At 43.6% G+C, this 23006-nt stretch overlaps 1 protein-coding gene across 5 annotated transcripts in view; it reads left to right on the top strand.

The window, feature by feature from the left end:
* WDR93 (WD repeat domain 93) overlaps positions 1-23006 on the top strand; it is a 49315-nt gene that overhangs the window by 19710 nt on the left and 6599 nt on the right. For all 5 annotated transcript variants that reach the window (XM_059056648.2, XM_067029887.1, XM_067029889.1 and 2 more), the window contains exons 6-17: positions 1021-1099; positions 3096-3211; positions 6005-6043; positions 8954-9038; positions 12516-12687; positions 14358-14428; positions 15002-15088; positions 16141-16260; positions 16590-16803; positions 18813-18876; positions 20560-20716; positions 21080-21281. In XM_059056648.2, the coding sequence (XP_058912631.1) occupies positions 1021-1099; positions 3096-3211; positions 6005-6043; positions 8954-9038; positions 12516-12687; positions 14358-14428; positions 15002-15088; positions 16141-16260; positions 16590-16803; positions 18813-18876; positions 20560-20716; positions 21080-21281 (1406 nt within the window). The remainder of the gene's footprint in view (positions 1-1020; positions 1100-3095; positions 3212-6004; positions 6044-8953; positions 9039-12515; positions 12688-14357; positions 14429-15001; positions 15089-16140; positions 16261-16589; positions 16804-18812; positions 18877-20559; positions 20717-21079; positions 21282-23006) is intronic.

Raw genomic sequence — 23006 nt, forward strand, 5'->3', positions numbered from 1 at the left:
CTGCGTGCCACAACTAAGACTTGGTGCAGCCAAATAAATAAATGAAATAAAAATAAAATGAAAGAAAAACAAAAATTTAAAATATTTAAAACTCATTCTCCTTAAATAATTTAAGGGGCTCACCAGCCTAATTTGTCTAGCCACCTTATGTTGCTAGTCTTAGAGCTCCTCAAAGGTATAGCACAACCATACACATTGAGTCTTTTTCACCTGGCCCAAAGTTTGAGCAGGTTTCATTCTAGGGTTACATTCAGTCTCTACTTAATATGGACTGAATGTTTGTGTCCCCCTAAAATTCATGTTGAAATCCTAATCCCCAATGTGGGAGGTGATTAGGTCACAAGGGCAGAGTCCTCATAAATGGGATTAGTGCCCTTATAAGACCAAGAGAGCTCCCTCAACCCTTCCACCATGTGAGGACACAGCCACAGGTGGCAGGCGGTCTATGAGCCAGGAAGCTAGGTCTTGCCAGACACTGAATCTGCCAGAAATCCTTGGAAATCTTGGATTCCCAACCTCCAGGACTGTGAGAAATAAATGTTAATTGTTTATGAGCCACCCAGTCTGTGGTATTTTGTTTTAGCAGCCCAATCAGACTCTGACACTACAGTAGCCTAGACAGAGCCCTTTTTCAAGCAACTGACCAGAGTTTTCAGTGTCATGTAGAACTTGTTTCAGCTCATTTTGAATACCTGAGTGGTGGGTGGCATAGGTCTGTAGGGTTTGCAAACCTGACCAGGAGATCAGATAGCATGAAATCACTACAAATCATCAGGAGTACTTAAGAAACCAGGAAATAAGTCCAAAACCCTTTAGACAGAAAACAGAGTTCCACTTCTTTACTTACAATCTTGTCTAATTCCTGTGCAAAAATGGAAAGTTTGAAGCAGTTTGAGGCATCTTTTTACGCCTTAAGTTTTAAAAAGATTTATTTTCCTGGTGTGAACTACAAAAATCCCTGAAATACATTCTCTTCTGTCATCAGGCTGAACTTCCTCTCAGTATCTCTCTTCTTTTCAGGATGATACCAGCAAGCAAACCACCTGTATAAAGATGGAGATTTCTGAAGGAGGGGACTTTGCAGCCTTCCTCCTACAAGGTAAGATTAACCAAAAGCTCTTAAGAAGATTCAGATTTGCAGTCTCTTCCAGATAATCACTTTTCTCCAAAACCTTTTAAACTTCATTTATTTATTTCTTTAGGCTGTGCGGGGGTTTTACTTGCAGCACACAGGATCTTTGTTGCAGAATGTGGGTTTCTTAGTTGTGGCATGTGGACTCTTAGTTGCAGCATGTGGGATCTAATTCCCCAACCAGTCATCGGACCCGGGCCCCTGCATTGGGAGCATGGAGTCTTACCCACAGTACTACCAGTGAAGTCCCAAACATTTTATTTTGAAATAATTTACAGAAGAGTTGCAAAGATAGGACAGAGTTCCCTTATACCCTTCACCCAGTTTCCTTAATGCCAACATTTAACAAAACCATGGTACAGTTGTCAGAATTAAGCAAATAACATTGGTATAATACTATTAACTACAGTTGTTTTTTCACATCTTGCCAGTTTTTCTTCTAAGTTTTTTGCTCCAAGGTGCAATCCAGCATATCATATTGCATTTAGTCATCGTCATATTAGTCTATACCTATTTGTGATGTCTTGACCTTGCCTTGTTTTTCATGACCTTGACACTTTTGAAGAGTACCAGTCAGATATTTTGTGCAATGTCCCTGAATTTCAGTTTGTCTGAAGTTTTTTCTTATGATTCAACCAGGGTTAAGGATTTGGGGGAAAGTCTCACAAACGAACTTTTTGTTGTATTATATCAGGGGTGTATGTGATAGCACTACTGCCGATGTTAACGTTGATCATTTAGTTAAAGTGATCTTCCAGCTTCTTCCACTGTTGAGCTACTGTTTTTGCCTTTCCATACTCTAAGTCCAGACCACACTCAAGGGGAGAGGATGTAAACACCATTTCCTGGTTGTAGGAGGATCAAAGAATTTTGAGACATGTTGAAATCTCCACAGTGATTGATAAACAATTGGGGGGAGATACTTTGAGACTATGCCCAGCATTAAAGTTTAGTCTCTAAACTTTAGTCTCTAAGGAGACTATGCTCTCCTTAAAGTTTTGCCCACCATTTTTAGCATTCAATGTTGGATCTTGCCTCTTGCAATTATTCCTGTGGTGATAGAACATATTTTATTCAAATGATTGTTAGCTTGATTTTTAATTTTTAAATATTTAGACATGCAATGTATGGGCCTCCATGTATATTCTTGCCCCAGGCCCCTCATATGTTAGGTGCTGGAGGAAGATACATATTTTATAATGCTTTATACATCAAAGGAAACTTATATACTATCTGTAGTAGTTTCCTAGGGCTGCCATAACAAAGTACCACAAACTGGGTGGCCTAAAATAACAGATATTTTTTCTCTCACAGCTCTGGAGGCCGGAAGTCTGAAATCAAGGTGCCTATGTAGATTACTTTTTTAAGGAAACATTTAGCCAGAATCCCATCATAGGAAAGTAACCTCTCCCAGGTTTGCAAGAGTTCAGTATAGAAGCTGAGCATGTTTCTTTGATGAGATAGTCTCACAACCACCCGAAGGGTTGTCATCTCCTCAAATATTGGTCAGAAGAATTCTCTGGGGCATCTCTCACAATTCTAACCCTTTCTCAGCCATACCCCTCTCAGTCATTGATTCTCTATACGCCACTTTCCTCCCCAGACGGGAATAGCTGTGAGACAAAACATCAGTGGAATTTACCATTGGAACCTAGAAAACACGGAGACCAGGCAGCACAGACAGTTTGGTTAAAAACTGTTACCTCAGTGCTGTGAGTGAGAGGCCCGTCTCCTTTAGAGGCAGTGGCCTGAGGGGAGGGGTTCTGCAGCTCTCCGTGAGTGAGGACTGGCAATAACCATTGCAGAACTACATCTCCTTCCGTTTGTCAAAGTTGCTGTTCTGAGGGTGCCCGCTGGTCTCCGTGGCAACCTTCACAGAGGTGCTGTGAAGACGGGCCGTTTCTCAGGGGAAACTTGTTGCCTGCTTGCAGTTGCTCAATGTTTCCTTGGTTTCCCAATGCAGGAGCCGGGGATATTTGGCTGGATGTGTATAAATTGCCTAAGGAGTCTTGGTTCAAGGAAGTGGAGCACCCCCAACTCACCATAAATCCAAAGAAAAAAGTTAGACAGCTGCAACTGGTAGGCAACATCCCTGTTTTCAACTGATATGTTTCTCCCTACCCTGGACCCACATCTAGCCTAACTCCTCCTTGCAATTTCAAGATGAAGGAGGCCTTCTGGAGGCCATAAGAGAGGACAAGAGGCACACTGGCTCATGTCTCTCAAATCAATTTGCTGTGGTTAAAATAAGATGTTAAAAAGCAGAGGTGTCGTTGTATATATGTACCACATCTTCTTTATCCATTCATCTATCGTTGGACATTAAGGTTGTTTCCATGTCCTGGCTATTGTAAATAGAGCTGCAATGAACACTGAGGTGCATGTGTCCTTTTGAATTATGGTTTTTTCAGGGTATATGCCCAGTAGTGGGATTGCTGGGTCATATGGTAATTCTATTTTTAGTTTTTTAAGGAACCTCCCTACTGTTCTCCATAGTAGCTGTATCAATTTACATTCCCACCAACAGTGCAAGAGGGTTCCCTTTTCTCCACACCCTCTCCAGCATTTATTGTTTGTAGATTTAAATGGGTGGGATGGTGGGAGGGGTGGGGAGAGGGAGGTCCAAGAGGGAGGGGATATAGATATGCATATAGCTGATTCACTTCATTGTACAGCAGAAACTAACACAACATTGTAACGCAATTTTACTCCTATATACATATATATATATAGATATATAGATATATAGATATATAGTTGGAAAATAAAAAGCAGAGGTGTCCGAATCCAGTATCTCTCTCGTCTAGGTGTTGCTTCTCCACCAAGAGCACTCCCAGGCATTTCTCTGCAAGAGTCTTTTTTTTGACTCTAATAGATATATTTTTTTCCCTCCTGGATTGAAATAATCCTTTCATGTCTCCCATTCCACTAAATTCCCCAGATTATGGTATAAAAGGGTTGTTCTAAATATACAGTAAGTCCCCTACATACGAACCTTCAAGTTTTGAACTTTCAAAGATGCAAACGTGTGTTCACATGTCTGGTGCACATTGTCACATGCGTGCATCCTCTACAAGTGGTTGTGCTTTTGTGTACTTTACTGTACAGTACTGTATAGAGTACAGTAGTACAGTATCTTTATTTCAAGCCCAGGATGTCCGGAAGCAAGAGTAAAAGCAGCAGAAATGTAGCCAGTACTACTGTACTTTTCAAGGTACTGTACTGTAAGATTAAAAATGTTTTCTTTATTTTTTGTGTTTGTTTTTTATGTATTATTTGTGTGAAAAGTGTTATAAATCTATACAGTACAGTACTATATAGCCAATTGTGTTAGTTGGGTACCTAGGCTAACTTTGTTGGACTTAACGAACAAGTTGGACTTACGAACATGCTCTCAGAATGGAACTCGTTTGTATGTAGGAGACTCACTGTATAGGAATACATGCATTCTTCATTTATTCTTAGAAGGTAGGAACTCTACCATTTCAGTTTAATTATGTGTGATCCCTGGGCTTCATGCCATCTCTTTAAAATATAGTTTTTCAGTAAATATTATTTTAAGATGTAATTTTCTTTTTTTTCTTTTTTTCCGTTTTGGCTGCATTGGGTCTTCATTGCTGCGCGTGGGCTTTCTCTAGTTGTGGTGAGCGGGTGCTACTCTTAGTTGCGGTGCACGGGCTTCTCATTGCAGTGGCTTCTCTTGTTGCGGAGCATGGACTCTAGGCACATGGGCTTCAGTAGTTGCAGCACGTGGGCTCAGTAGTTGTGGCTCGCGGGCTCTAGAGCACAGGCTCAGTAGTTGTGGTGCACGGGCTTAGTTGCTCCATGGCATGTGGGATCTTCCCAGACCAGGGCTCGAACCTGTGTCCCCTGCATTGGCAGGCGGATTCTTAACCACTGTGCCACAAGGGAAGTCCCTAAGACAAAATTTTCTCATCTATCTGATGTGCACTTATTTTTTTAATCAACAACAACAAATATTCATTGAGCATGCCTTTAAAACATACTGTATTAGGTTCTAAAGAATTAGTGAAATTATTAATATAGGAGACCAAGATTGAGACTCAGTGATGCTGAGCTCACTGAGTGGCTGTGAATAAATGCCTTTTCTCTCCAGTGAATGTCTTCCTAGCAGCGTGTGATTTTGTATCCCTGGGAGAGTTACTGGCCCAGAGACTTTCCTCCTCTAAACTCTTACAGAATTTATTCTCTATACCTCTCTTTGACACTTCTCACATACTATCTGGTTGTGCATGGAAGTCCTTTTCTCCTAACTAGATGATAAATTTCTAGGTTGTTAAGACCATAGCTTCTGCTTCTTTTTATCAACCAACCCCATGGTATCCTACTTGGTGCCCAACATTTTTTGAGGGACTAATTTATTATCCAAGTGGGAAAAGCACCTTGGAATGGGGGTGGTTTCTCGCCATAATTCACTGTTTCTATACACTGAGAAGCAATCAACTAATGCCAGTTACAGTGGTAATTCATGTCCTATGAATTGTATTTAGAGTTACTTAAATGTAATTGTCAACATCACTGATATATTTTGCCAATCAGACATATTCGCTTCAACTTAGATTTTTGTAATAGTCTCCTAATTGATCTCCTCCCCTCTACTCATATTTCCTCTTAACGTCGCTAATGATTTCTTGTTTCCCCAAATACATTTTAAGATCCTAGAGGACAAGGATCATGTGTTAAAATCCACAGGCCAGAAGACTACACAAATATTGGTCCTCCATGTCTAAAGGATGAGTTCACATCTCACGAAAATAACTGGGGGGAAGAAAGAGCATCTCAAAAGATTGAAGGAAGAAGGGGAACATATACCAAACCTATTGTGAATTAATTTCTCATTTTTCTCCTCAGAACACTCTTGAACCCGTGACTCCAGATAATTTAGAAATGGTAAGAAACTTTAAAGAAAATCTCCAAAGAGATTTAAGTTACATGTTAGAAATTTTTATTTTGATTTGAAATTTACCTTAAATATCAAATATACTAATAAAATGTTTTACCAGGGCACTATTTTCAGATTCTCTGTGACTTAATCTTGTGCCTCATTCCCTTGAAGATGGCCCCCTATCCTTGAGGATAATTGACCCAAGTCATTTGTTCAGAGACGGGTTTCCCTGAAGGTAAAAGAGGTTAAATTTCAGGACCCCTCACTTGTATGGCTCCTTCCAAAGCCATAGGAGGGGCCCTAGCAGTGTGTTCACATGACCACGTACTTTTGTAAAATTGGAAAAAGTAACATGTTTTAACCGTAATCACTTAAGACCACCATCTCTTCTCACTCAAACTTCCCCTCTGTCACAATTTCTCCCAGATTGAGTGGTATTAGGGTGGTCATGGGCATTTTGTGTTCTCTTTCTTACAAAGACCCCTAAATTATATATACTTCAGGCCCCATGAAATCCAGTTTGCCCCTGCCAAAGTAACAGCCCAATCCACCAAACTGAGGGGTTTTTTTTTTTTTGGTGTTGGAGGTTGTCTTTATATTGGGATACCGTAGAGAACAGAGTGGCTTCCCTGGAGCTTCCTGGCTCTCCCTCTGAGGCAGAGAGCATACCATACTTTCCAGAGGCTTGGCTTTGGGGATTCTGGCCTATCAGAAGGGCAGTGGTGAACTTCCAAATGGAGTCTCTTTGTAGAGTCCTTTCCTGTTTTCCTTCTAAAATTACATTATGTTTCAAATTATACAAATAATATGTGAACACATCACTCTGGGAAAAGCCAAGTAATTCAGATAGAGCAGCCCTCTCCAGAGCACATCACCATTATTATCTTGGTGTATGTTTTCTAGGTCTTTAATGTATATTTTTATTCTGATATCAATTTATTTAGAAAAAATATAGTTGCATTTTATGGGAATTTTCTTCTATATAAGTAGCATCATACTAAATATATTTTCTTACAAATTTGCATTTTTATACTAATCAACTTATTGGCAAAGTTTTGCAATGTCAGATAAACCTACCTTGTCCTTTTGACATCCTGTGTTCTATTCCTATTAAGGATGTACCATAGTTTATTTGGCTGTTTGTCCATTGATGATATTGAGGGTGGCTTTTATATAATGCAATGAAAATCTTTGTAAATTCTTCTTTGTATACCCGAGCGCTTCTGAAGGATATGTGCGTTTTTAGTCTTAATGTAGATACTGTTAAATTGTCCTCCAAAAATGGCATGACAATTTACATTTAATCAGTAATTCTCCATAGCCTCGATAAATTTGATATTAATTTTTAGTGTGTGCAAACTGATGGAACAAAATGGCATCTCGTGTTAATTTTCATTAATCTCCTCATATTTTCTTTGGCTATTGAGGTTTTATCTTCTGTGAATTGCCTGTGAATTCTTTGCCTATTATATGTTTTCTTACACTGTTGTTTCCCTTTTTACTTTGCCTATGTGCTTTTTTGTTATAAAGAAGTTTTAGATTTTAGTCAGAATTTTTAATCTTTTCTTTACAGCCATTGCACTTAAGAAGGCTTTCTGTATCTCAAGGTTATAAATAAATTCTCCTGTGTTTTCTTCTAATACTTTTCATAGTTTTTTGGGGGGGGACATTTCACTCTTTTATACACATGGGAGTTTCTTTTGTGAATGGAGCAAGGAAGAGATCAACTTTTATCTGTTCTTTTAAAATAGCAATTGCCACACAAATATTTTTGAGTAATCCTTCTTTTCCCATTTGTTTCCTGACCTTATCATTCGTATGTATGACCTTTATCATTCCTATGTCCTTGCCTACACCAAGACCTTATGAACTTTGCAGAATGACACAGGCATTTAGTGCTACAAACTTATATCTAAGTACTGCTTTAGCTTCCTTTAAATTTTGATATGTTATATTCTCATTTTTGAAAATACTTCAAAATACTTCCTAATTTGCTTTTTTATATCTTTTATGACCAATGGATTATTTAGAAGCATGTTATTTACTGTCCAAATACTTGAGATGTTCCAGAAATCTTTCTTTTCCTTTTATTGGTTTCTAACTTAATTCCATTGTGATCAGAGAACATACTTCATATAATTTGAAACCTTTCAAATTTATTAAGACTTGTTTTATGCCCAGAATATGGTTTATCCTGGTAAGTGTTCCATGTGCACTTGAAAAGAATGTATATTCTTGTTGTTGTTGGTCCAAGTTATTCAAGTCTTCTATATCCTCACTGCTTTCCCTTCTGTATTCTTACTGATTTTCTGTCTACTTATTCTGTCAATTATTGAGAGAAGAATGTTGAAATCTGTGAGATTGTAGGTTTATTTATTTCTGCTTTCACACCTAAGAATTTTTGCTTCCTGTATTTTGAAGCTCTGTTATTAGATGCCTAAACATTTAGAATTTTATGTCCCCTTAAGAATTGACCATTTTATCATTATTCAATGACTCTTTGATCCCTGGTAATATTCTTTGCTCTGAAATCTATTATGTCAGATATTAATACAGCCACCCCAGCTTTCTTTTGATCAGTTTACAAGATGTATCTTTTTTTTCTATACTTTTAATATATTGGTGTCTTTATATTTAAAATGAGTTTCTTTTTGACAGCATATCGTTGGGTCTTGCCTTTTTATACAATCTGTCAATCTCTACCTTTTAATTGGGGATGTTTAGGCCATTTATATTTCATGTGATTATTGATATGTTTAGGTTTAAATCTACCACTTTGCTATTTACTTTCTATTTGTCCCACCTGTTTTTCTTCCTTATTCCTCTTTTTCTGCCTTCTTTTGAAATGAGTGTTTTTAATGATGCAGTTTTATCTCCTTTGTTGGCTTACTAGCTGTGCCTTTTCCTTATTGTAGGATATAAACATTTCTTTTAGAGGAGATGTTAAGTTGAGTCTTCCAGTTTACATAATGAAAATCAAACCACCCAAACCAGTTGCAGGTAGGTATAACTCAATGAATACTCTTTCCTTTTGCCCTTGATTTCTTAGTTTTTTCATTCTCTGCCTTTTCCCACATTTCCCATCTTTTCCATTTATTGGCAGCAATATCTAATTGACAGGTATAGTTCTGAAGATAATTTTTTAATTCATAAGCTCTGAGACCTAAAGATTAAAAATATAAATGTTACAAGGATACAGTTAACTAACAACTGGGATATCAGGAAAGAGACATCTTTCCCAAGTGCTAGTGGAGTTCATTCATTCCTACATTCCTGTGTTAGTTCATTCATCAGTGCCAATACTGCACCAAGCACAAAGATGAGTAAGAGCACATCTCCTGTGCTCTAAAAGCTGCTAGTGTACCAAGGAAGAATAGGAGGAAACCACCATAGTAAGATATGATAAGTGCAACAATGGGGAACATCAGGGCCCTGAAAACAGAGGAAGGAGTAACTAACTCTGCCCAGGGAATAGGCAGAGGCTTTATCAAAATAAGGGACATTTGGGAAGGTTTTGAAGAATAAGTGGGAGTTGGTTAAGAGGAGCAGAGGGGAAGTCCACTGTAGACACGGGACATAGAGTCTATCCTCTCAATATTCACATATGACCTCAAAGATATACCTATAAGAATGTTCACTGCAGTGCTATTTATAGAGGCAAAAGACTGGCTAGATAAATCTGGTACACTCAGAATACTTTACAACCATTAAAAACAAAGAGAGAAATGCGAAACACCAAGGATAGCCAATTCACTCTTATAAAAGAACATGGTGATATGATTTGCTCCATCAAGATTTATTATAAAGCCACAGTAATTAAGACAAGGTAGAAAAAAGAGATGAGTGAATAGTAGAAAGATATATAAAATACAGAAATATAAATAGATAGAAATAGTAGATAGAAAAATAGATTAATAAAACAGGATAGAGAGGCCAGGACAAACTTAAGCATAAATGGACACTTGATACCTGACGGAGGTGGTGCTACAGAGTAGTGAATTGTCATTTCAGTAAATGACGTGCATTGTCCATATGGAAACAAAAGTGAAACTTGACCCCTACCTCACATGATATACAAAATTAAATTCCAGATGAATCATAGAAGTAAATATGAAAGGCAAAGCAATAAAATAGAAAATAAGTCAATATCTTTATGATCTCTGGGTAGGGAAAGACTTTTTAAACAAAACATGAGTACTTATACATAATAAAAGTTGATAAGTTTGATTACATTAAAATTGAGGACTTCTAATCATCCAAAGACATCATTAAGAGCATGAAAGAACAAATCATGTATTGGGAGAAGATATTTGCAAAACATGTAAAACTTACGAATGGTCCACATCCAGACTATATAAAGAATTCCTACAAATTGTTAGGAAAAAGATAGATCATTCAGCATAAAACAGGCAGGAGATTATTCAAATGGCCAAATAAACATATAAAAAGATGCTCAACATAATTAGTTATCAGGGAAATGCAAATTAAAACCATAATGAGATACCACCCCATACCCACCAGGATGGCTAAAATTAAAAGAGATTGATCATGCCAAGTTGGTAAGGATGTGGAATAATCAGACCTCCCATAGATTACAGTTAGCAATGAAAGTCAGTACAACCACCTTGGAAAACAGCTTAGCATTATCTGGTAATGTTAAAGATAAGTTATATCCTATGACCCAGCATTTACACTCGTAGGTAGGACAACCAAGAATATCATTTTGCCTGGGACTAAGGGGTTTCCCGGGATGTGAGGCCTTTGGTGCTAAAACTGGGAAACTCCTGCACAAAACAGAATGAGTATATATACACCTACTTCTAGGTGTATACCTGATAGGCTTGCAAGTAAATGTGTACAAGGAGGCATGTACAAGAATGATAATAATGACATGATTTCCAATAGCCCCAAACCATGAAACACTGAAATATCCATCAATAAAAGAACAGATAAATAAACTTTAGTTCACTCAATGGAATATCATACAGCAATGAAAATGAACAAACTACAGCTATACACAACAAAATGGATAAATCTCACAGACAATATTAAGCAAAAGAGGGCACATATAGAGTTAACACTGTGTAATTCCATTGTGTACAGCTCAAAATCAGGCAAAACAAAGCTGTAGTGTTTAGATGCATATTTAGGTAGCAAAAGTAAAATAAATGTCATGAAGTGATTACATAAAATCCAAGAGAATGGTTGCCGCTCTTCCCAGGGGGTTATGACTGGAGAAGGGCCCTTGGAAAGCTTTTAGGGAGGGGTGATAATCTGTTTCTTGACCTCAATAGAGACAGATGTTTGCTTTATAATAATTTATTAAGATATATTTTTATGCTCTTTTCTGAATGTGTTATATTTCACAACAAGAAAAAGATTTACTAAATGAAAATAAGCAACGAACAACGAAGATCTATAGTACTGAAATGAAGAGATCTCCCAAGACATTTTGTTAAGTCAAAATGCAGGGGTTCTAGTGTATGACAGCAATTCTCAAACTTTAGCTGGATCAGACTCACTTGGAGGACTTGTTAAAATCCAAATTGCTGGGCCCCACCCACCGAGTTTCTGTTTCAGTAGGTCTGGGGTGGGGCTTGAGAACCTTCATTTCTAACCCTGCCAGATTCCTGCTGATCTGGGACTACATTCTGAGAACTGCTAATTGATATATGCTATTATTTGTTTATAAAATATATACAAATGTACATGTAATACATATAAAAAATATAATACTGTATATATTATATAATATAATATATTGCCATCTAGAAGGGGCCTCTTTCTAGATATTTATGCAAGAAACTGATAACAATGGTTGCCTCTGGGGAAGGAGACCTGGGGCACAGTGAGACCTCCTGGGCAACTTGAGGGACCTGGGCACTTTCAGAAGTTCTGAAAGTTGGGCTGTGAACCCAGAAAGTAAATCACTTCGTTTTACTGTGGATTTAGGAGCAGATGAAAAAGAAGGAAATGCAAGGTTATTGGGAAGGAGAGTGATAAGAAAAGTGATTGGCAGAGAAAGGAGATTTTTTTAAAGGAAGGTAGTTGGATAAATGTAAGCACAGGAAGAGGCTGGGACTGTCGAACGTAGGTCCGAAGCAGCAGCTGCATAGCACAAGTAACGGCAGATTTGGGGCCTTGCTGAGCTGGGAGACAGCAACAGTGATCTAAGGCCTCTAAGTGACTTGTGAATGTGTCCTTGGCCTCTGGAGATTCTGTAGTCTGGAAACAGGAAATGATGGCAGGATGGAGATGGAGAAGTGGGAGGAGGAGAGCAGTTGCCCTTTGCCTGTGCTCCGTGAGCTGGTGGAGTAGGAGAGAGGCTGGGAAGAAGACTGAACACCTGGGCAAAGAAAGAACAGATTTCTGAGGACGAGGGATTTTGCAGGAAACTGGGAAGCATGGAGGAGAAGGGGGAAATCAGGAAGGAGGAAGTCAGATGGTTTGACCAATTCTGGAATATTTTCAACCTAGGTACCACATTTAAAAGCCCCCTGGAAGTCTTTGCAAAGATAGAGGACTGCTGTGGGCTGGGCTCTGGGCAGAATCACTTCATCAAGGACAGCCAGTGGAAGCAGCAGGAGGCAATCTTCAATGCCACCTTCAAGAAGTACCTGGATGGGGAGTGGGAGGAGGAGCTGCTCAGGTGAGCCACGGAGGGGACCCAGCCAGAACGCCTCCTCCCTGGGAGCTTCTCCTCTCTGGGCACACACAGGAATCAACCCAAGGACCTGAATTAATTCAAGGTCTCAAAGCTCTTGATGGTTTGGGGGACTTTCCTGAGAACTTCAGAAAAGTCTTTTGGAAAGTTGTATGTGAGGGACTTCCCTGGTGGCGCAGCGGTTAAGAATCCGCCTGCTGATGCAGGGGACACGGGTTTGAGCCCCGGGTCGGGAGGATCCCACATGCCGCGGAGCAACTAAGCCCGTGTGCCACAACTACTGAGGCTGTGCTCTAGAGCCCGCAAGCCACAACTACTGAGCTCACACACGTAAAGTCCATGCCCCGCAACAAGAGAAGCCACCGCAATGAGAAGCCTGCACATCACAATGAAGAGTACCCCCGCTCACCGCAACTAGAGAAAGCCCACACACAGCAACGAAGACCCAACGCAGCCATAAATAAGTTCATTAAATTTTTTTAAAAAGAAAAAATTCCTTAAAAAATGTTGTATGGAGATTGTTTAAATATAGCTCGAACAAAGGCTGATAACATAGATTTTAAAGAAGGCATAGACATCTGTGGAGATGAGAAGTAGAGTTTACTTTAGAATTTTTTTTTTTGGCTACACCACGTGGCTTGCAGGATCTCAGTTCCTTGACCAGGTATTGAACGCGGGCCACAGCAGTGAAGGCACCGAATCCTAACCACTGGACCACCAGGGAACTCCCTATTTTATAATTTTTTGTATGATAGCGTCTCCTTATAAAAATTTATTTTCCTGATTATCTAGACAGCACAGATGATCCTCAAGAGGGAAATAAAAGTCACCACTATTAATATTTTTCTCCATTTCCATCCAGTCTTTCTAAATGTAATACATCAATGTGTACTTATTACAACATTACTTTCTAATCTCGGTCAGCAGGTAGGCCTCAGTGATTGTAAAAACTGAGCCCAAGTCCTTGAAGTATCTGGTGGAGCAGGTTCAGGAAGCAGCTCTCCTCACAGCTACTGTGGGTCTCAGGGATGTCCTTGCTTCACATGGGAAGTGAAATCTCTCATCTTGCCGTCAAGTGGGCCTTGAATTTTCTCACTTCACACAAAGTCCCAGGGCTAGGCCCTAACAGAATCTACCTGAGGCCTGAACTGGAACACAGTAAGGTTCGGTGCTGTGCTGCCCAGCAAGGTATTTAGGAATTTTGCAAGCCAGTCATTAAACCACTGGCAACTGTCCATAGTGGGAATATTTATACCACAAAAAGCTACAAACCCTATAAATCAGGAAATCAGGGGTTTTTTGTATTTTTTTAAGAATGCCAACTTATCAGCACACCACTGGTTGTACTGCTCCCAGGATAGGAGCATTTATGCACTTCACCCAAGTCTGGCATTAAGGGATCTTCCCCAAGATCCCCTGGGGAAGGGATCTGCCCACGCTGGGTGCTGTTCCCAGCCTGGAAATAACTTCCACTGCTCCACCTGCCCTGCCCTCACCAGGACCAGCACATAGAATGTGATTTGCCTCATGGCCCTGAACTCCTGGGAAGGTCCATCTGAACTACCCATTTCTGGTCTCACTACCAAGACTCTGCCAGCATTTCTCCTTGCCAAGGAGTCTGCCATGGCTCTGACCAGTTTCTCTTTCTTTCCCAGTATGGCCACATTCCACTTCTTCCTTCCTAGCTGCATAACTGCAATGCCAGTGGAAGTTAAGAGCCCCCCAGGTAAATGAACGTGAAGCAGGTGGTCACCTTGGGGGAATGCTTGGCAAGCCCTCCTAGAGAAGTTCTGCACAGCACACCCTGCCTGCTGCGAGGGAATGAGGTGGGAAGTCGGCTGCCAGCTGCAGCTTAATGGTTTCTGGTTGGACCTGTGGCCCCTGAGCCCAGATTCCCTGATATGGAGGCTGGCACTGTCTTCAGGGAGTGAGCTGCCACAGAGGACGGTGTGCACACACGTCCTGCCAGGCTGCTTCCGGAAATGAATTCCTTTTGTAGAAAATGTTATTTAAAACACTGACAGCCAAGTGGACATGAATTATCTAGAAGATGTGAAAGCAGCTGAGAGGCAGTTGTGACCATCCTCCCTGCACTCCCTGCACAGGAAGGCGACTTGGCCCTAGGAACAGCCCTCCTGGGGGGTGCCCAGCCCCTCATCTGGAAGCTCACCCTTCAGCTGGGTGCTGCCCATTAGAATGAACCATTTCAAACTGACTTCCTCTTGGGCAAATCCCTTCACACAAACCAAAGGCCACCCAGACTCCTTACATAATGCCCATTTCCTCTCTTCTTTCCCAGGGGTAGCCTGTGTCATTGGCGTACACTGGACTGGAAGTCACAACTTCTTCCTCTATTCACTTAACCGAACGCTGAAGGATAAAGTTGGTACTTTACTGCCGAGATGGGAGTGGCCTAAGCTCAGGGCTCTGAGAACATGTCCTTCTTCAGCTTAGCTGAGAGCACGTGACTGACACAGCAGCATAGCTTTAGGGGACCAGAGCTGTACAGGCAGAGTGGGTGGCTTGGCAGCTGTGGTGTGACCCCAAGGCTCTGTCTCTGAACAGTCATGTTTCTTAAAGATGACAGGTCCATAGGGACAGAGCCCCATCAGGTCCACAGGGCTCCTTAGACAAGGAAGGTAAAAAGAAGGTGGGCTTGGCACCAGAGGGCCCGTCCCAGCACAACTGTCTGCAAACTGTGTAGTCTCAGGCCAGTCACTTCACACCCCAATCCCATTTTCTCATCCAAAACAGAAAGCTACTCAACTACACCATTGTTATCCACTGCATGCATTTGTTGTGAATAGCAAAAATCAGAGTTTCTGTATGTGAAAGCTCTTTGAAATTGAAAGGCACTTAGGAAATACGGGTGGTGGTGGTGGTTTGTTTCTTACAAACTCATGGAGGCAGTTACGTGAGCAAGTTCACTTTTGTGAGAATTCCTTGAAGTACAACACTATGTTGTACTTCAGAGTCATATCTCAGAAGTAAAGTTTAAAAACTCACAAGGGAAGAATTTATTTCCTTCCATCCCTCTCCCAGGCAACCTGGCTTCTCATCTTAACTCCTGTACTGACCAGGCTTATATGACCTCGGGCGTGTCACTTACTTCTCTGCCTCAGTCTCCTCATCTGTAAGACAGGGATACTAATGGGACCCACCTCATAGGACCCTTGTGAGAATTAAATGAAATGATGCATTAAAGTGCCTATCACGCTGTTTAGCACCTAGTAAGCACTCATTCAGTGTCAGCTGTAGTATAATAGTGGTGTAACTTGTTGTTAGATATATTCTCCTGAGGAAGGAGACAGCATTGCACAGAGAGAGATGGTGAGTCCAGACAGGCAGACTAGTCTGGGTCTCCTGTTGTCCAGGTGGAGGTGATGGGTGGGGGCGGGGTCCGGGGGGCAGCCTGGTGAGTGGTGTCCTCCCCACTAGATCCCGAGGGCGTGTGGCCCTGTGCCGCACCCATTGCGGTGTCTCAGCTCAGCTGCTGCAGCTCTTACCTGGTGCTGGCCTGCGAGGACGGTGTGCTCACACTGTGGGACCTAGCCAAAGGTGAGCCCCACCTCTGCCTAATACCGCCGTCCCTCCGATACACATCTGATGGCTACAGTCAGTACCTGGCTGCGTGGTAGCTTCCTTCCCTCCGCTCCAGTGCTGACCCTGCCCCCCTCCGTGGGTTTGGTTCCCCCAAATACTTAGAAGGGGTCCCCCTGAAGGGAGCTCCCTTCGGACATTGGGGTTTATTGCCTTCACCCTCGGGGGATGCTCATTGTTTGTTTTGCCCTCGCGTCCCTCACACTCTTGCTGGTCACAGACCCTGCGCCCATGGCTGCCTCCCTCTCCCCGCTTTTCTGACCTGCTTGTGCCGTTACTTTCTCCAGGACTCTCTCTTGGGGTCATCGCTCTTCCTGAAAGATGTCTCTGCCAAAGCATTCACTTCCTGAAATACTTCTTAGTCCACAAAGGACAGAACATGTATCCCGAGGGGACAGTGAAATCCCAAATGAAATGTGTGGTACTGTGTACAGATGCTTCTCTCCATCTGGTGGCAGCCACGGGGACCCAAAGACCCACCCTCAGTGTGCTGGTGGAGAGGTCAGTGGCTTGAGGGCAGGGTGGGTACATGATCTGCCAGACAGATGATGCTATTTAATGGTAAAAAACTGATAATCTCTCAGCCTAGAGTCCACTTTCCCTCTAATCATCACTTTCCCGGTGAGCTTCTCAAGATCACCAATGTCTTTTACGTGTGTGTGTGTGTGTGTGTGTGTGTATATATATATAAATTGTATGATGGCACAAATGACATCTTTCATATCCCACATGACAAGGAAGAGGGTCATTTCTGCCAAAATAGTTTTTTATCAGTTTCTCCAAGGGTCTCTCTCTCTCTTTTAAATTGTGAACTATTTTATGCAGGCAAATGATCTGTACAATATGTGTGAAGGGGTGTATTTAGCATACATATTGGGGGGGGTGAGAACTCCACTGTACCCATCACCAAGCTTAAGAAATAGATCACCTTGGGGCTTCCCTGGTGGTGCAGTGGTTGAGAATCTGCCTGCCGATGCAAGGGACACGGGTTTGTGCCCCGGTCCGGGAAGATCCCACATACCGTGGAACGGCTGAGTCCGTGAGCCATGGCCGCTGAGCCTGCGCTTCCGGAGCCTGTGCTCCGCAATGGGAGACGCCACAACGGTGGAAAAAAAAAGGAAATAGATCATCTCCAATTCAGTTAAGGCTCTCTGTGTGCTTCTCCCTGATCACATCCTTCTCTCTCCTCCTCCAAGTTAACCACCTTTTAATTATCTATTGCTATATATAACAAACCACTCCACAACTTAATGGCTTAAGAAAACAGTCAGCGTTTAGTCTATGATGCAGTAGGTCAGCATCATAGGCTGGTCTCGCCTTGGCTCTCACAGGTGTCTTCGGGCAGCTGGCAGCTCGGTTAGGGGCTGGATGTCTAAGCCGGCCTCACTCACGTACCAGGCAGTTGGCAGCTGTTGGCCGGGGCACTCTTCCTTTTGGCCTCTCCTGCAGGCCATCTCAGGCTCCATCACCTGGTAGCCTGAGGGCTCCCATCAGCCAGCAAGGTTCACTGATGCTTTCCAAGCCTCTGACACTGGACAAAGCATGTCACCTGGCGACACCCACATTTAAGCAGCAGAAAAATAGACTCTACCTTTTTAGTGGGAGTTACTGCCAAATATTATGTCTACTTTTTCTTTTCAATCTACCACATTGTTCTTTCTTTTTTCTTTCTTTTTTTTTTTTTTACTTTATTTATTTTTGGCTGCACTGGGTCTTCATTGCTATGCACAGGCTTTCTCTAGTTGCAGTGAGCAGGGGCTACCCTTTGTTGCTATGAGCGTGTTCCTCATTACGGTGGCTTCCCTTGTTGCAGAACACAGGCTCTAGGCATATGGGCTCAGGAGTTGTGGCACACGGGCTCAGTAGTTGTGGCTCACGGGCTCTAGAGCGCAGGCTCAGTAGTTGTGGTGCACGGGCTTAGTTGTTCTGCAGCATGTGGGATCTTCCTGGACCAGAGCTCGAACCCGTGTCCCCTGCACTGGGAGGCGCATTCTTAACCACTCTGCCTCCAGGGAAGTCCCTTTTTTCTTTTTTTAAAAATTTACTTATTTATTTATGTTTTCCTAAATTCATCATTTCTTTGTTTTCCTTTAAGAATTAACCACCTCCATATGACTGTATCTCCAAGCAATATATTGCTTAGCTGTGCATTTTAGGGGGCCTGTAGGTGGAATCATATTATGTATATTCTCCAACTTGTTTTTCAATGCTATTTATTCTGTAAGTTGCTTTGTGATATTGTTCATGAGAGCCATACATGTTGTATGTAGCTCCAGCTCTTTTATTTTCGTTACTATATTGTATCCCATTGTATAATGTAACACAATTACTTAAGCATTCTCCTACCAATGCTTTATTTAGATTGTTCCCAGTTTTCACTACTGTGAACATCTCTGACATACCTCCTGTTGCTTATAGACAAGAATTTCTCCAGGATATATGCCTAGGAGAGGATAGCAAAACTTGAAAAGTCTTCAAGTCTAGATGTCTGTGTGTCTTGTTTCCTATAGGCCTGTGAAGCACCTGGATGAAGCCATCTGTGCAGTGGCCCCAGTGCAAGCCTTACCTGGCATGGTAGGTTCCTCAGGCCCCTCATTCCTCTTTAGTGAATGTATTTTTTATTCCGTCCAAAAATACTGGGCTGGCCAAAAAGTTCGTTTGGGTTTTTCAACCCATCTTAGGGAAAAACCCGAATGAACCTTTTGGCCAGCCCAATATTTGTTGAAGGCCTATCGTGTGCTGGGCACTAGGCTAGCTTTGGGCACAGACACAAAGAAAGAAAGCACCTGCCCTCGTGGAGCTCACAGTTCAGTTGGGAGGACAGGCGAGCCCCCAAGCAGCTGCCCTAGAACCTGAGAAAGGCTCTGATATATCATGCAAAGGATACTGTGGAACGGAGAAAGGGGCCTGCAGAGGCCGGTGAGGAGGAAGTGATGGACGGTGAGCTGAGCCACGGGCACTAAGAGGGCAGCACCATGGAGGCAAGAGAACACCGTGTCCCAGGCCGGCAGGAAGTTCAGGGAGCTGCAGGATCAGGCTCTTGTAGGGTGTGGAGAGGGAAGAGGCTGGGGGCGGGGGCAGAGGGGCCCTTGTCTGGGATGGAGCTTGAAGCTTAGAGGGGAGTTGGAGCCAGGGAGCTCCAACTGTGTCCAGGGCAGGGCGGCGAGTGGAGAGGTGTTAGCGAGGAGACGGGCCCCACAGCTTAGGGCTGCCGGGGCTGCAGCCAGAGGACAGGGAGGCACTGAGGCTGCTCTTGGCTTGTGGAGCTGATTCTCTAATCCCTACAGGGCCACTGGAGGAAACACAGGCCTGGAGGGAAAGTCTGGGATTCCCTGTGTGGCCCTGCCGGGAGTGAGGGGCCTACAGGACCCCCAGAGGAGGCTCTGAGGGAGTCTAGGGCTGCAAGTGTAGACTCTGTGCTCAGCAGCCAGTTGGCGGTAGCTAAAGCCGCGGGGAGCAGCCCGGCTGGCCAGAGCAACGAGGCGCGTAGAGAAGAGGTTCCCGTGGGCACTACCGTCACTTACACTGTAAGGCTTCCAGGACAGCGAAAATGAGCTCACCAAGTGACAGACACGGTCGCCCCAGGAAAACCAGGAGAGGGCTCCTGGCAGCTCAGGGAGAAGAACTGGAAGAAAGCAAGAGCACAGTGTCCTATGCTGAAGAGAAACTGAGCACTTTGTGGAGACCAGTGTCCATGGCAACGGGGACAGCAGGGAAGGTCGGGGTGCAGGGAGGGCGAGGAGAGGCTCTCTCAGACGTCTGAGTGTGTGGCAGCAGGAAGAGGATGTAGGGTCAAGGGGGGTTTTAAAGATGGTGGTGAGTTTAGTATGTTCACCTACAGAGAGGAAAGAGCCCAGGCAGGAGAGAGGCCTCAGCTCCATCCCAGGGCAGGAGCGGCCTGCCTGGCCGTTGGCTTAAACAGTCCCCGAGGAGGCGGGAGGAAAGGGTATGGCACAGATGCAGAACTGAATCCTGACCGCATGGAGGGGGAAGTAGCAAGAGAAGCAGGGCCAAGGGGGAAGGACGGGCCAGGAACAGACACAGCCCTGGGGCCGGCCGGCTGCTGCTGGAGGCTCCATGGGAGCAAACACGCACATTGCTGCTGTCCCCTGAACGGTCTGGCTGGAGCCAGAGGCTGGGTGCCAAGAGTGAAAAAAATTCCCTGTTTGTTTTTTATTTCTAGCTGCTTTTCTTATTTCACACGGGGGTGAGTGACAGAGTGGAGAAGTCCCCATTCACCATCTCTTTGCTTCCCAGGTGCTGATCTTTTCCAGCAATGGCTCTGTGCACCTCATGGATGTGGCCAAACCACAGATTGTCTGCGCCTTTGCTCCCCCAAGGTCCTACCACCTGGTGGTCCCCTGGAAGCCAGTGTTTGTCGTGTCTTTACAGCACCCGTGCTTCCTGCTCCGAGGTACGGAAGGGGGATCGTGAGGGCTGCTGCCCAGACCTATGCCCTGCTGACCGTTTCCCTGAATTTCTCAGTCCTCTCAGAAAGCATAGGGTGACCCCACCCAGTCTCCTCCCCATGCCTCATCCCATCCACCACAGGCCAGCAGGACACCACCACTGAGTCCTCACTTGGCACTTAGATAAAATGCCGGACAAGGTCTCCTCTCTGGACCCCTGCTCCTCCAGATCAAGTGAGCCCCTCACAGCTCAACCCCAGTGACCCCGACTTTGTAAGCAGAGAGCGGCCCCTCATGCCCGCCGGGACTACAAGGCCACAGAGAAAGGGGTCACTGTAACCGAACACGGTGTTCCTGTTTCGTCCCAGGAGACCATCCAGATGAAATTGGATCTGCCAGCCAAGCCGAGGACATCCCAAATTCTATTTTCTATTTTAATTTCGAGGCCTACCCACTCCTGGAACAAATCTCAAGAAATTGCACCATTCCTCAAGCTAATGTGTTGGATGACACAAATTTCCCCCAGGTGTTGCCCTTGGAGGAAAGATGCGAGAATTTCTTCCAAAAGAGGTAGAGTTCTGGGTCTCTGTCTCCTCCCTGCACCCTGGGTTGTCTCTGGACTAAGGAATAGTGGTTTGCTTGATGGTTAAGATCCTTTTGGCATTCAAATCCCTTTCAGACTGGTAGAAAAGGAGTAATGAATTCAGGCTGGTAAGAAAAGAAGGGCTGCAAGTTGGTGTTTTCTTCCTATCAAGACTGTCTTTTCTTTTTGCTTTCTCAATTTTTTTTAAGTATATTTGGATTATCAGACACAGTCATCTAAGACAGGGGTTGGCAAACTACAGCCAAATTTGGCCCACTGCCTGTTTTTGTAAATAAAGTTTCAGCGGAACGCATCACACCCACTGATTTATGTCTCATCTACTTGTGTAAGTGCTACAACAGCAGAGTTGAACAGCTGCAACAGAGACCCTATGACCCATAAAGCCTAAATCATTTACTATCCGGCCCTTTATATAAGATGTTTGCCAGCCCCTAGTCTAAGACCCCTTTCCTCTCTCCGTCATCCAGATAAACGACTATGTGATACATCTTTCCTCTTCCCCTTTCTGTAAACCCCAGCCTCACAGGGACTCTGCTTGTGTTCCTTCCTCCTATAAAAGCATCATTAATGGTACTCAGTCCATTCTGGGGAAGCAGGGGTCTCTTCTAATCCATCCACAACAAACTTCTAGGGGTTTTCAAATTCTTGTTGACAATTTCTGCCATGATCTGACCATACCTGTCAGGTGGAAGAGGGTTGTCAGTGGAGCCCTGGACTCTCACACCACCTGCCACTACAGAGCTGGGGGGCTTTGGTGGGCTCTCCCTGCCAGGGTCTCAGTGTCCCTTGAGGAACGAAGTGAAATGGCTAAGATACTCAGATTTGAGGGTTTTTTTGGTTGCGCTGGGTCTTAGTTGCGGCAGGTGGGCTCCTTAGTTGCAGCTTGCTGGCTCCTTAGTTGTGGCTCACTGGCTCCTAAGTTGCAGCATGCAGGCTCTTTAGTTGTGGCATGCGAACTCTTAGTTGCAGCATGCACGTGGGATCTAGTTCCCTGACCAGGGACTGAACCTGGGCCCCCTGCATTAGGAGCGCGGAGTCTTATCCACTGCACCACCAGGGAAGTCCCAGATTTGAGTTATGACTCTATCACTTACTAACTGGGGAAGACGTTGGGTGAGTTACTTAGCCTCTCAAGGCCTCAGTTTCCTTAGTCATTCAAAAATATTTATTGAGCACCTCCTACGTGCCAGACTGTGTCCTGGACATTTTGATGATACCTGTTCTCCAGGCTTCGTAGGTATTCAGTGAGAAAATACATGTAAAGTGCTAGGCACAGGGTGGTCGCTCAGTAAATTATAGGTACAAAAATGGTAATGGGTCCCCTCTGAGTTCAAGTTCATGCCTGGGAGGATTGTACACATCTCCACGAGGGGGCACCACAGCTCTCCTCTGTGACTGCATTTACCGCCGCATTCAGTTCCTCCCTGGGTTGTGGTGTGTTGCTCAGGGGGCTTCCAGTACCTCATGGGGGGAAGCATGCCCACCAACCAGGAGGGGAATATGGTCCATGGGTCTTGGGGGAGGAGGACAGTGAAGAAGGGGTCAGTTGACATTTCCCCTGATTAAAGATTTACCAAGAATGCACAGCTATCCCTCACCTGGAAGTTTCTTATTTTGACCCTTGATGACTTGACTTGTCCTTAGGAGATGCAGCTGAAGAATTTAAGGGTCAAGTATTATGATGTCTACAA

This window comes from Kogia breviceps, chromosome 3 (assembly GCF_026419965.1).
Source record: "Kogia breviceps isolate mKogBre1 chromosome 3, mKogBre1 haplotype 1, whole genome shotgun sequence".
NCBI classification, from domain to species: Eukaryota; Metazoa; Chordata; class Mammalia; order Artiodactyla; family Physeteridae; genus Kogia; species Kogia breviceps.